The 13,519-nt window shown below is 33.6% G+C and overlaps 1 protein-coding gene across 1 annotated transcript; it reads right to left on the reverse strand.

The window, feature by feature from the left end:
• Positions 1-445: 445 nt before the first annotated feature.
• Positions 446-5,571, reverse strand: LOC122591393 (vacuolar cation/proton exchanger 3-like). Its single transcript, XM_043763664.1, has 11 exons — positions 5,293-5,571; positions 4,892-4,959; positions 4,711-4,739; positions 2,425-2,621; positions 2,107-2,322; positions 1,879-2,010; positions 1,674-1,790; positions 1,508-1,561; positions 1,301-1,417; positions 1,062-1,152; positions 446-769 (listed from the first exon to the last, which is right to left on the reverse strand). Exons 1-11 carry the CDS (start codon positions 5,569-5,571, stop codon positions 720-722), a joined length of 1,350 nt encoding a protein of 449 aa, XP_043619599.1. The 3' UTR covers positions 446-719.
• Positions 5,572-13,519: the final 7,948 nt, after the last annotated feature.

A 13,519-nucleotide genomic window follows, 5' to 3' on the forward strand; every position in this document is an offset into this window, starting at 1 on the left:
ATATTATCAAATAAGTCGGCCCAAACGACACCGTTTAATCTATAACATGTTATTAAATTCCAAAATGGGCTTCATCTATACTACTAACTTTATTTTGTTAGTCACGTTACATGTAAAGTCAAATGGACGGATGTTATATGATGCTTATAGATGGACCTAAGGATCGTCTGATTGCATTCTAGATTTTTAGACTTTTTATATAAACATCATGTAATTTCTTTATATAATATCCATTTACAATTTTGTTTCAATTGAATCTCACGTTTCCGTCACTAGTGAGGTGTTACAGTTTGATTGGACAAATTGCAACTCATCATTCATATACTCTTTATCATAAACATTTACCATTGTTTAGGGGTATAAGCCGATAAGGCATCACTTTAGAATTAAACTTTATTTGAACAAATAAAATGTACAGTAGCATTTTTACATGGACTAACCTGAGAAATTGTGTCAGCTATTGTAGTTTAGAGGGAAAAACACACCCCTACCATTTACAATTACTTGCACATTATTAAACAAAGATAAAATACATAACAAACCAAAAATGTTCCTACAAGTTGGGTCATCTCATCTTGTCAATTCTTTAAGGTCCCATTTATTAGTTAGTTGCGATTCCACTCGATCTCCTTGATACCATGATCATTTGGCTTACAAGTAACCAGAACGGGATTCAAATGCTAGAGGCTTTCATTGGAAAGAGACTTGTAACATACCGATCAAGCAACTGCATTCCCAACTGGCCCTAAGTTGTTGATGTCAGATTCATCTGATGGTTCAAGTGACAAAGAAACCAAAAAAGATGAAACTAATTATTGAGTATGGAAAAAACTCTAACAAGTTATACTATTTTATCAAACTACAGAGTTTATAAAAATTATATTCATTGAGATCCGAAAATAAAACGAATACAAGCAGCATATGTATAGACCTAGGCTATCAACTAACTAGAAACTAATTACAAGAATGGCCTCTAACTATATAGCTATATACATATATACTAACATATATGCTGCGTGAATAAAAAAATCAAACATATAGGGTAAGGGTTATCGACTTACCAAAGGGGATTCTTTGAACAAAGAAGCATGCCCCGATTACTATATAGGCAAGCACAAGAGTCACTCCTTTCATGTAATGTGAACTTCCATCCTGCATATGATTTTTACCACATTTAGTTGATTTGCTATTTAGTTAATTTAAATCTTTTTGTGAATTTCCTAATAAGTGTACATAAATTCAATGGTTACTAACCAAAGTTAATTACAACGAAAAAAATGACATATATGTTAAAACCTACCTGTAAAGCGAATGCAGTAATCAGAATTGAGAAGCCAAGACAACTAGTTTCAAGAAGTCCAAAATCAAGACTCATTGGTATTCCCATTATCCAAGCCATAATTACACACAAAGGAACCTGATTCAGTTTCATATATAATACAACGTGTTAGAGCTCTCGTTACCATAAGATATAATCGTATCACAGGAATTATCACAATGTTCTTACCACAAACATCAAGATTTGAGATGCAGAACCCATAGCAACACCAAGAGATATGTCCTGCACAGTCATGATAAAGTTAAAGACACCAAAACATTGCAAGTGGTGATGATTTGAACTGTAAATTTGAAAAATGCATCTTAAAGACATTTGAGAAGTGTAAGTATTTTACCAGTTTATTCTTGAAGGCAAATATAACAGAACCAGCATGTTCTGCTGCGTTACCGACTATTGGTAACAATATTATGCTGATAAAGTTCACAGATATTCCCCAAGTTTCTGATGCATCCTGATTCACAAGGTATGAACAGATATGTGAGTGTGTATATATATATAGTAACACCATACAACTATTTACGTTCATGGAACTGGAATACCTCAATTGTGCCCACAACATATTCGGATAAAATGGATATGAGTATTGTCATCAGGCCTAACCATATAAATGCACTCCAAACGCCTATCGATGCTGTCTCCTTTTCAAGCTCTTCGTTATCAGCATCGTCGTCCTAATAAATTTTCAAAGACCCATCTTTCAGAAACAGTTTACGTATAAGTATTGTGTTTCGTGTCATTAAGTCAACAAGAAAGTCAAAGTAACAGACCTCTGGTGTTCCAAAAAGTTGGCTGTGAGTTTTCAGTTGAAAGAAAAGATATGCCACATATGCAAGCAGCATCACACTGCTGCTTGCCCTTGACAACTGAAGAACCGAAATCTGATCTGCTATGGGTATGTTCGTTGGGTGGAGATTAAACAACAACGGTGTAACCTGGCAAAGCAGCCCAAGCATAAGTAGCAACGTGTTTGCATCCGCCTGCTTCTGTTGTCATAAAACAAGACGTAAAGTAAAAACAGATTAGTATCGTACGCAAATAAACGAGATTTATGAGTTATAAATCGAAGAAAGGATAGGTGTAGTTACATGGTCAAATTTTTGTTCTTTATCAATATTGGCAATGCCACCACAAAAGAGAGATGACCCAAGAACAAGGAGAAGGTTTGAAATGATGGAACCCAAAAGAGAGTATTTTAGCACATGAATTTTCCTTTGATGGAGAGCAAATATTGCTATTATCAACTCTGTTGCATTCCCACATGTTGCATTCACTAGCCCTCCCACTACACATATAACAATTTCAATCTCTATCAGAAAATATATATAGTTTCATACAACTTTAATTAAGCAGAAAATCTTATATTTGAGACATTGAGGAACTGATTTAGTAGCCAACATCTTTATATCTTTTTTGTCTAGTGCTAATTAAGATTAGTATTTGTATGTAACTTCTGTTTAACAACCTAAATTGAGTAAACAAATTAATTGTTGTTTGTTGGTATTCAGGTATTCAAGTCACTAGCCTTACATAGTTACATAGATAAAAACAACAAAAGAATATTTTGCAACAAAAATAATACTTGTTTAAAGACCACAAAAAACAATTTTCCATGAACCAATATACCTACAAATTACTGTAGGCCCCGGCCACAAGTAAGTGACAAACATGTTTTTATATTATACGATGCCAAAGAATGTGTGAGAAAAACCAATATTTTGTATATAATCTACTCTTACATAATATTGTCATGTTTAAAGCCATCATAGCAGGGTCTGGTTGACAAAATGTGATCCTTCATGCTTAAATACTAACATCACATGGAGCAGGTGACACATGTAAGGCTTTTTAGACCATTCAGAGTGGTCTGCGTCACCGCTAGTCTTACTCATTGACACATCAAATAATCCCCCTAACTACTAATCCTACACAAGACCTTCAACCCACCACTAATCACCATCTGGTCTAAGACTCACCATTTATTTAAATGTACACTTTAAATAACAAAACAAAGGCTCGTTATTGGCACCACGGACCCCTAACCACGAGTCCCGTGCATTGATATGGGTTCATGGTCTAGGAGAAACCGAGCCCTTCACCTCTCATTTGAGCCATTGTTAATGGTCTTAGTTTCAACTAGCTAGCTATTAAAAATATAGGATATATATATAGCTGAAAAACCATGTCTGAGAATCTCTCTTAGCTTTTGTTGTATTTTCATATAGTGTACAAACTAGATTTTAGACCCGTGTCTAAAATTGGACACGAGACTTACAATATTATTAATATTAAATTTCCATACATATAACTCAAAAAAGCTTTTAATTTCAAAGTTAAAAATATACATAAAAACTAACTGTTAATTTCAAATGTCTATCAAAACTCGTTACCCAAATCTCCTCCACCTCAAAAAGCTTTTCAAAATCATTTTCCACTTTAACATTTGAATAAAGTGATATTAGTTAGGGATGAAAGTGAAAATTAAATAAATAAATAAAACAAGCTGTTAAATATACTATTACTTTTCCTCTTTAAACACTCGTTTTTGTCAAATATTTTCCTAATTTTTTTTTTTTTTTTTTTTTTGACAAAAGCTGTTATAACTCCAATGGTGCAAGTCTCTAAAAGGTCTTTACAAACAACAAAAAGCGAATTAACTAAAGATGCTCTTATGAAAACTCCAATGTATATATAGTTGCAACTTTTATAAAGTACAAGTGACATTTAAATTTTTTTTTTTTTTACTTTTAGGTTATTTACCTTGTTCTACACATAAATCGAACTTATGTTGTATAATATAAAAGATAGTGTACGGATCATCATTTTGGCGATAGAAAACTTTATTGTTTTAACTTTTAACATATTAAACAAGTCATCATCCCATCACGTACCATTGGTCTAGCTAGTGTCATAGTAGTTGGACTATGGTTTGATCACTCATAAATAATATTGTATGATTTTGAAATAAATAAATTTTGATATGATCTCTCTAGAAAAAGTATTCCTTAAAAACCATACCAACCAATTTGTCGTGACTTTTAAGTAATAAAAATACTAACTCAAGTGAAGAACAAAATAGGGAACTTTTTAAAACAAGGTCAACTTATACATTTTTTAATTTCCTAACCTATTATAATAATTTTTGGTGGATTGTCGTTTTCATCTGAGATATGAGTGTGACTCTTTTACTTCAGTTAGTCCGAAAAAACTAAATTTCCATCTATGTGGTTTTCAAATGGATTTTTCAATATTATATGATCACAAGTTCACAACTTATAGATTTATAGAATCAAATAAAATAATTATAATAAGTATAAAATTCATTTTGCGAAATGAAGTATGCTCATAAAAAGTAATGAGAATTGAAGTATTACCTGTAGGACCTGTGAAGTATGCAATTTGTCTTTATTGAGTTGAATTTCAACGCACCAGTCAAAGATAAAAGCATAAGTTAGATTCACATGATAATTTTATTAACAAAATACATACACTATTATTATATAGATTCAAAATGAAACATATATGTGCATGAATCAAAAAATTGTTTAGACTCACTCTGTTAAAAAACTCAAACGTTCCGCAAGTGGAGTCAAGCCAAGCAAACTTAAAGCAAAAATCCATGGCTACAAAAAAACAAATTAATATAAAATAACTCCAATTAGATATATTTTACATCAACATTTCATAAAAAATGTATAATATATACTTTTATACATTTACAATGCTACTAAAAGCTAAGAACCCAAATCTAATTAAAAAAAATGGAAGAGAGTTTTATATCCATTCATCCCAAAAAATATTAGACTCATTAACTATATTAGAGTACCAAATAAACGAATATTTAGCAAAACGTTACGGTGCTTTTTAAGGAGAAAACTTTATCATTTAAAAATTTTACTATACAAAAATATATATTGATGAAACAAACTGTATATATATATCTAATCAATACTTACTCGACCGAAATTGTACCAATGAGCTACAAACGCCAATGGAATAGCGGGAAACAACACAAAAAGTTTGGTCTCAAATATGACTTTTCGAACATTCGCTAGAAAAACTCTCAAAACTCGAAATCGAACACTAGACAGAACATCCATTTGTGATGTCGTTCGTAACAATGATTCTCTTGTTTTCACAACATCAGAAGGATGATGATGATGATGATCAATTGCCGATTTCATCATGTTGTTCTCCCCATTATTCTCTAAATCATAATTCTCTAATGAACCCATATATGATAATAAAATGTTGTTACACACACACACGCACACAAATAATAAGAAAAAAAAAACACATAGACAAATGTTTTGTGTGATGATATAATAATGTTGGTACAAACAAAAAAAGCACACACAAACTTAGACGAATGTTTAATGTGATCAAAATGAAAGGTGGTTTTTAATGTGATGTATAGTGAAACTGTTTTCGGAATTTACTGAAGTACATATATAGAGAAAGTTGTATGTATAAGATTTTAGATAAAGATTGTGAAAGTTCCCGGAAGTTTCGTGTTATGAGATTTGTTTTGGTGTTTTGTAATGAGGGGTTGATAGATGAAGAACACGTTTATGTTTACTCGAAACGGCAACCGCTGTTTGGTGGCTATAAATACAGAAATGTTACTAGTTTCAGTCTGCAAAATGCATGAAGTTATTGTGTCTTTATATGGGGAATTAATAGACCATATCATAATTGGTTTTTTTTTTTTCCTCTTCTAAACTTTATATTATATCACAATTGTTTTAGTTTATTATATTACTCATAGTTTAGGCTATCTATATATACTTAAACAACTGTTTGGTTTTTTAAACTAAACTAAATCGATAAAGTGACTAAATAGTTAAAAAAAATTATATATATAGATTAAATGAATACATTATTTTTTGTTTACTAATTTTAAAAAATAAACCCTTTTAATAAATTAATAATATTTGAAATTAAGTCATAATTTTTTTATTAAAACCCTAACAAACACAATATAAGACCATGAATTTCAGAGTAAAATGTCGTCTATTAATTTTTTTTTATAAAACAAATTATCTCTCCCCCTTTTTAATTTTTTTATCTTTAAAATACTCAAAATACTCTTAACTTTTAACACATTCTCAATCCACACACTAAAATTACCTAAAAGATCCCTAAAATATTTATCAACGTCATCTATTCAAACTACCTATTTTTTTATATACTAATTTAAATATTTTATCAAATATATTTATAATATTCTTAGTAAAATTATTTACAACATACATCTTTTGAGCCTTAAAATAACCACATTACCTCATTTCACATTAATAATCACATAGTTACCACCACCACCATCACATGTCACCGTCACCGTCACAGCGCACCGTATTGTGCGAGTACCTTTCTCGTATAAAGAAAAACAAATCGTTTAAATATAACAATTAATGTTTCTTTTTATAATACAATAAATTAACATATTACTTTAACTGACAACAATAAAAACATTAAATACAGCCCTTAGGGCTGTATTTAGCATTTCCCAAAAAATAATAAACGATTGAAAGTTAACAATAAATAAAATAAAATGTATCATAAATTAACCGAACAACACTTGAATAGTGCTTTACCTTTTTTTTATGTTTCAAACTAATTAATGTTCCTTTTACTCGTATATGTTTCAAATTCATTGGCAAATCTTTTATTGTCCTAAATTAACGTTACACTTGCTCTAGCCGGACAAAACCCTCCCAAAAGTTGTAGTCTTCGTAATCGTCCAAACAATGACGATTTGGTTGAAAATCCCCAATGCGACCAACTTTGCAACTTAACCTTAGGAGACAAGATGAATACGTTGAGTCTTATGACGATGAATGAGATAAAGGAGTTAAGATGATAGGTTGTTTCACTTATGAGTCTCCTACAAAGATACTTTGGAGACTCTAACTTGAAAACCAAAGTTTTAGTTAGGGATGTTTATCGGACGATTCAAATCTATCAAAATCGAGATATTTGGATTGGTTTGGAGGGAGGATATTTGGATTGGTTTGGAGGGATTCAGCTGTTAAAGTCTGATTCAAGTACTTAAGTTTTGAGAAAACCATATTGTTTGGTTATATAATTGCAATCATAAAAATTTAAAATGTAAGCCCTTGTGGTAATTTCGAAAATGAGTATTTTGATTGTGAAAAAAACACTAATGAATTAGGTTGTAAGGTTTTTTATGATGTATAGCAAATTTCATAAAACTTTGTGATAGCAATTTGCTAATTAGTTTGATTCAAATTACCCGAAATTATAATGCTACGAAAATAACAACAATCACACTAGTTACAAGTACACCACTAACTTGATTATTGAGCAGTTAACTAACCTCAAGATGCTTGATACAGACTCACCATAAGGACCTGTGATTAGGTTTCCAAGATCACCTCTCAAATTACTGCTGAAATATTGAGATAGCAATGGAAAATACCCTTCGTAAAGAGTAACTGTAATTGGAATAATTCAAGTTTGCCCCTCAATCTTTTCCAAAGCAGTACATAAATATTCAGAAGAAAAAACTACCCACTACATTACATGACCACGTGTTCCTAAACTTGTGGTTGACTAGAATAATAAAAAAGACTAATCCATAATTTACTAAATAATATCTGAAAGCATGTAAATAATATAAAAAGGAGAACTTGGCCTCAATTGTTGGATTCTTTTATTGATTCTTCATTTTGGGCCAGAGTAACCCACTTCTGTTTTGAGCTTGAACTTCCACTTGAATCTTTGATTAAGTTGCTAGAATCGGGATTGATGTTCATTGAGTTAGCAATCTGTGTATTTCCATCATCCTCTCCGGGTTCAAAAAAGTTTGACCTCAAACTTGGAATGGGCTCTTCAGGATCATAATAAGGCTGCAGGTCAGCAACATTGAAAGTTGCAGAAACACTAGTATCACCCGGCAGTTCCAACTTGTATGCATTATCATTCACCTTAGCAATAATTTTGAATGGACCATCTGCTCTAGGACTTAACTTGAAGTGGCGTTTGGAAGGAAAACGTTCCTTCCGAAAATGCAAGGAAACAAGATCCCCGGGCTGGAAAAGAACATGCTTTCTTCCTTTGTCGCGGCGATACTTCAAAAGCTCGTTTTGCTTGGTAATCTTAGCATGAATTTGTTGATGAAGTGTCTTAATATCTGCTGCAAAATCAGAAGCTTCCTTGCTGAATTTGGTGGAGGTATCCAAAACTGTTAAATCAAGCAGAGTAGATAGGTTCGGCCCATAGACAACCACGAACGGACTGATTCTAGTAGTCTTATTCGGGGGCGCGATTGTAAGCAAACTCAGCTCGTGGGAGTAGGTCTTCCCACTGTTGAAGATTAGTGGAAATAAGTGCACGTAATAGAGACCCGAGGGTGCGGTTAGTGACCTTAGTTTGACCATCGGTTTGAGGATGGCTAGAAGTACTAAACTTGAGTTTCGTGCCCAATTTTCGCCATAACGTCAACCAAAAATGACTCAGGAACTTAAGATCCCTATCACTCACCATCGTCTTTGGGATTCTGTGTAAACGAACCACCTCCCTAAAGTAAAGATTGGCTATCTGGACAACATCATAGGTGGTATGACAAGCTATTAAATGTGCCATCTTTGAAAAACGATCCACCACCACCATAATTGAATCCTTCTGTCATGGTGTTCGAGGTAGCCCAGTAATAAAATCTAAACTTACATCCTCCCAAGGTGCCACAGGTGGAGGTAAAGGCATGTACAAGCTGTAACATCCCAAAACTTTTTGACGTTAACGTTAACTTACCTTTAGCGACCGTTAGTTACTATGTGTATTATATGTGCTTACGTGAATTAAATGATTTATGTGAGATATGTGTTAAAGTGATTTAAAATAATGAAATTAAAGTTGATAATGATTAATAAAATAAATTAATGTTTCCGATAAGATATAAGAGTTGTTAAGTGTTCTCGGTTGCGTTAAATGAATCGTTAAGGGCCGAAACGAGTTTTAACGAAGTGCGAGGGCCTAGATGTAAAGTTTTTAAAGTTTTCCTAGTATATATATGACCTCTTGGTCGACCTAAAGGCTGGAAAAAACATATCAAAACCCTAGAAAAGTATTTCACATAAAACCTAGGTTAAATCTTCAAGATCTAGTTGATTTCGGGTGATTCGGAAGGGTTTTTGCTAGCTTTTCAATCCATTAATCATCCCTACAGGTATAACATCATCTATTTAATGTTAATTAAGTTTTAAATTAGGTTTTGTTCCTGTAGATTCGGCTATGAGGGTTGGGGTTGCTTAAAGATGATGTTTTCGGGTAAAATCGACGTTTCCATGAATAGAATCAGATGTATTAGAGTGAATTCCAGGTGGTTAATTGGAAACCCACTTGATGTATCAAGTTGTTGATCAAAACGTTTTCGGTTTTGCGTCATTCGGGTGTTTTAAAGTATAAATCATTAATGCAATTGATTAATGATCTAATTAGTTGATTAAATTCATCAATGGTATCCTAAAACATGTCAATTTTATGTTTACAAGTGATAGGATTAACCTTGGGGTCATATGAAATCCTTTAAGAGTGAAAAACAAGGGTTTTGCTGTCAGCGACTAAATTTGCGACGTATGTACATGATCAGCAACTCATATTTTGGTCAGAAATAGATCAACGACAGATTTGCGACGAAACGTTGAAACAATCATAACTTTCAAACCGTAACTCCGTTTTTCACAAATAAGCTATCCACGAAACCGTGGAAGAGTCTACTTTCTAATGGTGAAGTCTTTTAAACAGGAGTCAAATTGTAAAATACTAATAAGCTTGAATATTGAATAATGGTCAAAGTTCCGTCAAGTTTTGTGAGCTCTAACGTATTGAGTGAATCTTTATTGAATCAAATATTAATACGAGTCATGTTTTAAGTGCTTAAGATTAATTTATGACCAGAAGTAAGGTTGTATTTGTTGAGCTCATTAAATGATCTTTTAATGGTTATAGGTAGTCTGGAACACTTGCAAAGTTCGGTAACCTTTGTTATCATTTTGTCGTGCGCTTCGTTAAGGTAAGATAACATCTTTTATCACATGAGGGACAACAAAACATAAGTTTTCATAAGTTAACTTCCCCACATGAATGTTTGTGTGCTTTTATGTACTCGGGAAGGTATGGGAGGTTACTATGGGGTATATTATGATTACTATTGATGATGAATGGTAAGCTTAAGCATGCTATGATGAAATGAAATATGTATATGTTATGTTATGATGATATGATGGAATAAAGTATGTGATAAGATGAAATGTTTATGATGCAAAGATAAGATGACATGATGTTAATACGATAAGATGTTATGTTAATATAAAGATATGATGCTATAATGCAATAACGATATGATGACGCAATGCTATGATGTTATGATAATGAAATGATATGACGATATGTTGCTATCAAGTTAACAAGATATGATGCTAATATGACATAATGATATGATGTTATTATAATATAACGATATGATGCCATGATTGATATGTTGATACGAATTTACTATGATATGATGTTAATATTTGATGACGATATGTTGATGTATTTATGTTATATGATTGTTGCGTGACTTGAACACCTAGTCACTAGACTTCTATAGGTTTGTCATGACACGTGCACGATTAAGGGCCCTAAAGTAAATAAAGATGTATGTGATTAGTTTAGGTGAAAGTGTAGCCTAAGCTAATATAAAATAAAGAAAGATATATGTGATTAGTTTAGGTGAAAGTATAGCCTAAGCTAATATAATAAAGAAGTCTCGAGCATATGTAAAGTCTTGTGTTAAGCTTAACCCATGCTAGTTCTTCGGAGCTAGTGTGTACGTGGTCACGTGGTGTGGGAATCTAGATACCTCCTCGTGGCATAGTTATTTTTGAGTGTATCCGGGTGGAGTAACTAACCACTACACGCGCAAAGTTCAAACGGTATACTCAGTTGGATCGACATTGTATTTCCTTAACGACGACGATGGACCACCGTAAGGTCTACCCATCAAGTCGGGTGTGAGGTCCCCACGTAAGGTCTTATGGCCGCCTACACACAACCCCACATCCCTAAGTATATGTGGCTTATGTCACACAGCCTACGTATAGGCAAAAGAAAAGTAAAGAAAGAAAGTAAAGTATGAACGAATAGGCACAATTAGGAATATGATGAATCCTAATGTGTTATGTTTTATGTTGTGTAGGTGATAACTTTAATGTAATATGACATGTGTTATGACGATTATGTGATATTAACAATGATGAAATGTTTTTGTTGATATATAAAGAATTGGTAAATGATTTCTTAAACCTATGTTATCTTGCTTAGCTTTTAAAGCTAACACTTGCTCTTTTGAAAAACGTTGTTCCCTCAGGTTAAGCAGGTTGAGCTAGTGAAAGACTTAGCTTGGTGAGCCGGGTAATTGCTATGAAGAAGACATTAGTTTTCCCGCTTAGTCAATTATGTTAGCCTTAAAGATGATTGTCTACTTTTAATATGACTTATGAGTTGTTTATGTTGGCATTTTTGTTGGTGCCAAATCTGGATTATCTTATACTATTTTAATGATATGTACGTTGTAACACCACTTTTATAAATGAACTATCCATTAAGGGTTAATTATGTTTTAACGATTCTGTTTTCCGCATTTCTAAACGTCGTTAGGCAAAAGTTTTTGAAAATCCAGATTTTAAAATAACGGGTGTTACACAAGCCGTGAGGAGAAGACTTACCTTTGGCTCGGTGACAAGGTAAACAGCGTTTGATGAAGTGTTCAACATCCCGAGCTAGCTTGGGCCAGTAGAAATGACTCCGCAAAATATGAACCATCTTTTCAGTACCTAGATGACCGGCTAACCCCCCTTCATGAGCTTCACGTATGAATGACTACCTGATGCTATGATGAGGAATACATAATTGTTGTCCTTTAAACAAAAACCCATAAACTAAGTGATAATCACCATGTGCGTGTAATTGACAGGTAGCATAAATCTGCCCAAAATCGGAATTTGTGGTATATGCAGCTGGTAATAAATCAAATCCCATAACTTTTGGTTGTAGCGATGTGAGCAGATTATACCTGCGTGAAATTGCATCGGCTCCCTTGTTGAACTTGCCAGATTTATGCTTAATAGTGAAAGTGAACGCCTGTAGAAATCTCTATATGCTTGGTACTCATGTTGTTATCTGACTGCAATAAAGTGCCAGGGGGCGGAGTTGGTGTAATTGATGGTACTAGAGGGGTGAGGACGATCTTTCAATTATTATGAAAGAATGAGTAAGTATTCCTATACCCATCGTGTATGACACGACGGTCAAACTGCCAAGGAGGTCCAAGCAACACATGGCACGTGTCCATCGGTACAACATCACACCATAACTCATCAGAATAAAATTTGCAATGCTAAATGAAAGTTACACTTGGCAAGAAACTTGAATACCTTTCCCATGATTCAGCCAATGGATAACATAGGGCGCAGGATGAGGCTGAGTAGTTAGCGCTAATTTGTTCACCAATGTTTGAGACGTGACGTTGGTGCAACTACCTCCATCTATTATCATTGTGCAAACCCGCTTAGCAATAGTACAACGCGTATGAAAGATTGTTTCACGTTGTAAATTCTCGTTGAGGTCACTCGATGTGCTCAAAGCCTTTTGAATAACTAAACAGGGACCATCATCTGGTCCGGTGACTTCCTCAACGTCTTCAACAGTAGTAACTACCGGCTCGTCGGCTTCTGGATCATATTCATAACCATTCACAGCTTCAAAATCAGCGAGGGTAATTATGCGCTTGTTAGGACACTATGAAGCGATATACCCTATACCTTGACAACGGAAACATCGACAGGGTGCTCTGGTGGGTTCAGTGTTTTGGGTGTTTTGTTTAATGGGTTGTGTGGTTGAATTCTGATTAAGATTAATATTGGAAGTGGGTTTTGAATAAGGATTAGGCCTATTGAATGTACGATTGGTTTCCTGTTTTCCTTTGACCCGTTGCTGAATGTCCACTTTATGAGATAATACGGTTAGCTCTGCAAGGGTGTGATACGAGTGTAGTTCTACAATATTAGCAACTCGTGGTTCCAACCCCCCAAGATATCGAACAAGAGTTTGAGGATCATCTACAGGTACATCACATTTCATCAGGAGATATTCAAACTCCCTCGAGTATGCTTCAGC

This window comes from Erigeron canadensis, chromosome 3 (genome assembly GCF_010389155.1).
Source record: "Erigeron canadensis isolate Cc75 chromosome 3, C_canadensis_v1, whole genome shotgun sequence".
Lineage (NCBI taxonomy): Eukaryota > Viridiplantae > Streptophyta > Magnoliopsida > Asterales > Asteraceae > Erigeron > Erigeron canadensis.